General features: G+C 55.3%; 1 protein-coding gene across 1 annotated transcript in view; it reads right to left on the reverse strand.

The window, feature by feature from the left end:
- MRPS26 (mitochondrial ribosomal protein S26) overlaps nucleotides 1-2,503 on the reverse strand; it is a 9,172-nt gene extending 6,669 nt beyond the window's left edge. Inside the window, exons 1-2 of the mRNA XM_019552561.1 lie at nucleotides 1,974-2,503; nucleotides 1,650-1,778 (exon numbers count right to left, since the gene is read on the reverse strand). Of these exons, the coding sequence (XP_019408106.1) occupies nucleotides 1,650-1,778; nucleotides 1,974-2,503 (659 nt within the window). The remainder of the gene's footprint in view (nucleotides 1-1,649; nucleotides 1,779-1,973) is intronic.
- Nucleotides 2,504-2,740: the final 237 nt, after the last annotated feature.

The following is a 2,740-nucleotide window of genomic DNA, read 5'->3' on the forward strand; positions in this document are numbered from 1 at the left end:
GGGCACACAGAACTGGACACAGTACTCCAGCTGTGGCCTGACCAGTGTTGCATAGAGGGGGAGGATCACCTCCTTGGCCCTGCTAGAGATGTACCTGTGGATGCATATGACAATGTCTAGTTGACAGCTGGTAACAAGTGGAGTGTCCCAGGGGTCAGTCCTGGGGCTGGTTCTGTTCACTATCTTAATTAACAGTTTGGAAGATGGGATGGACTGCACCTTCGGCAAGTTTGCAGATGACATCAAGCTGGGGGGATGTAGTAGCTATAATGGAAGGTAAGGCTAGGATTCAGTGACCTAGACAAATTGGAGGATTGGGCCAAAAGAAATCTCATAAGGATCAACAAGGACAAGTGCAAAGTTCTGCACTTAGGATGAAACACTCCCATGTGCTGCTACAGGCTGGGGACTGACTGGCTGGGCAGCAACTCTGCAAAAAAGGACCTGGGGGTGACAGTGGACAATAAGCTGAATATGAGCCAGCAGCGTGCCCTTGTTGCCAAGAAGGTTAATGGGATTTTGGGCTGCATTAGTAAGAGCAGTGCCAGCAAACTGAGGGAAGTAATTATTCCCCTCTATTGTGTACTGGTGAGGCCACATCTGGAGTCCTGTATCCAGTTTTGGGCCCCACACTACACAAAGTTGAAGATAATTCAGGAGGGCAACAAAAATGGTTGGAGGCTGGGGCAGATGACTTCTGAGGAGAGGCTGAGGGAACTGGGCTGATTTAGTCTGCAGAAGAGAAAACTGAGGGGGGATTTGATAGCAGCCTGCAACTACCTGAAGGTTGTTGCCAAAAAGGATGGAGCTGGACTGTTCTCAGTGGTGGAAGATGACAGGTAGAAGGAGCAATGGTCTCAAATTGCAGCAAGGAAAGTTTAGGTTGGATATCAGGAAAAAAAACCAACCTCTCACTAGAAAGGTGGTGAAGCACAGGAACAAGTTACCCAGAAAGGCAGTGGCATCTCCATTCTTGGAGGTGTTTAAGCCCTGGCTAGACAAAGCCTTGGCAGGGATGATGTAGCTGGGGTGGTCCTGCTTTGAGCAGGGGGTTGAACTAGATGTGACCTCCTGAGATCCCTTCAACCCTCATTTTCTGCAAGGCTATGATTTTTATTTTGTAAAAATAAACCAATTTGAAATTCCATTTGAAACGGCATCTTGTACAAAGGCCTCACCTTGCTCTTGTCTATTCCAGTCATGTAAAATAAAATACAAATATTAAGCTGTGCACAAGGACTGGAAGCCACTGCCTGATCAGCCAGAACTAGAGCCAATTCAAATGCTCACGCTGCCCATGGCAGCAGGTACAGGGATTATTTTCTTCACTTCAGTTTATTTGGCTAATTCAGTTCAAAGCCTTGTTCATTTAAAAATAAGAACTGAACAGAAAGAGAGCAGGTGAGGCAGCCTATGAACCAAAAAAAGACCCAATCTCCTCTTTCCAAGATTCATAAGGAAACAACGGCCAGACAATCAGTGCAACCGACTTGCGGGGTGTTTTCCTTTGCGCTCTTCAATGGAATTTCTCCAGCTTTTCGGTACCAGTTTTATGCCTCCAAGCACAAAGCACACAACAGAAACGCTGCCAAGTCGGCAGCTTCCGACTGAGCTACCACTCGCGGCCCTGGGACGAGCCGCGTCCTCACCTGCGCCTCCGCTGCCGCTCGTTCTCGGCGTCATTCCAGGCCAGCAGCACCTCATCGATCTCCGACTCCTCGCGTGCGTTGTTCAGGCGCTCCCGCTTCTTCTGTGCTGCCTCCACCCTGAACACAGACCTGGTGGAGACGACAGTGGTGCCAAGCACGTCACGGCCGCTCCACGGTACAGCTTCCCCGCCGGCACCGACTCCCCTGCCCCGGGGCAGCATCCTGCCCAGTGGTTGCAGCACCCCTGGACCCCGCAACCGCCCACAGGCCCCGCCCCTTCTGTAACAGCCGGCCCTGTAACGGCAGCCCAGGCTCCGCCCGCACCTTAGGGCCCGCACTATGCTGTAGTACTGGCGGTATCGCTCCTGCACCACGAGCAGCTCGGCCGGGTCCACGGGCGGCGGCACCTTGACGCGCTCGGCCTTGGACTTGGCGGGCGGGTCGTGCCGCGTCTTCCGGCCCCGCGCGGGCACCAGCACCGCGGCGGGGAAGGGGCCGGGGCGCACCGCAGCCCAGCAGCGCCTCAGCGCGGGCAGCATGGTGACGGCGGGCGACCTCAGCTGGGCACCGCCATTGCCGCGACCCGCGCTCCGGAAGCGGAAGTGTATGTTGGGGGGGGGCTGAACGGGGCATGCGCAGAGCGAGGGCTGGAAGAGAGCGGGGGGCGGGTGTTCTGAACGGGCGCATGCGCAGAGGAGGGTGCGGCTGGGAGCTGCCCCCGGCCCTCTGCCCCGTTTCGGGGACGGGAGAGTGGGGTCGTTCTGTGTGGAGCATGCGCAGACGGAGATGGGAGCGAGTTCCGCCCCGCGGTGTTCCAAGGCGCCCTTGCTGCTCCTCCCTAGAGCCAGCCGCATGTCCCTGGCGCGGTTTTAATCCGGGCAGGAGCACTAGCACAGCCCAGTCACAATCCCGCATCTTGGCTGCGGCCAACAGTCCGTTGCATCAAAACTACTCTGCCCTGATGTGGTCTTTCTGAGGTCTTCGCCGCAGAAACGTCACTGTTATTGTTCATAGTCAAAAACCAAGTGAAAGCAAAGGGCTGGCCTTTTTTGGTGGGTGGGGGAGCCTTCAGTGTAGTGAATCAGGCCTTG

Source organism: Crocodylus porosus, unplaced genomic scaffold (assembly GCF_001723895.1).
Source record: "Crocodylus porosus isolate Cpor-Errol unplaced genomic scaffold, CroPor_comp1, whole genome shotgun sequence".
NCBI lineage: Eukaryota > Metazoa > Chordata > Crocodylia > Crocodylidae > Crocodylus > Crocodylus porosus.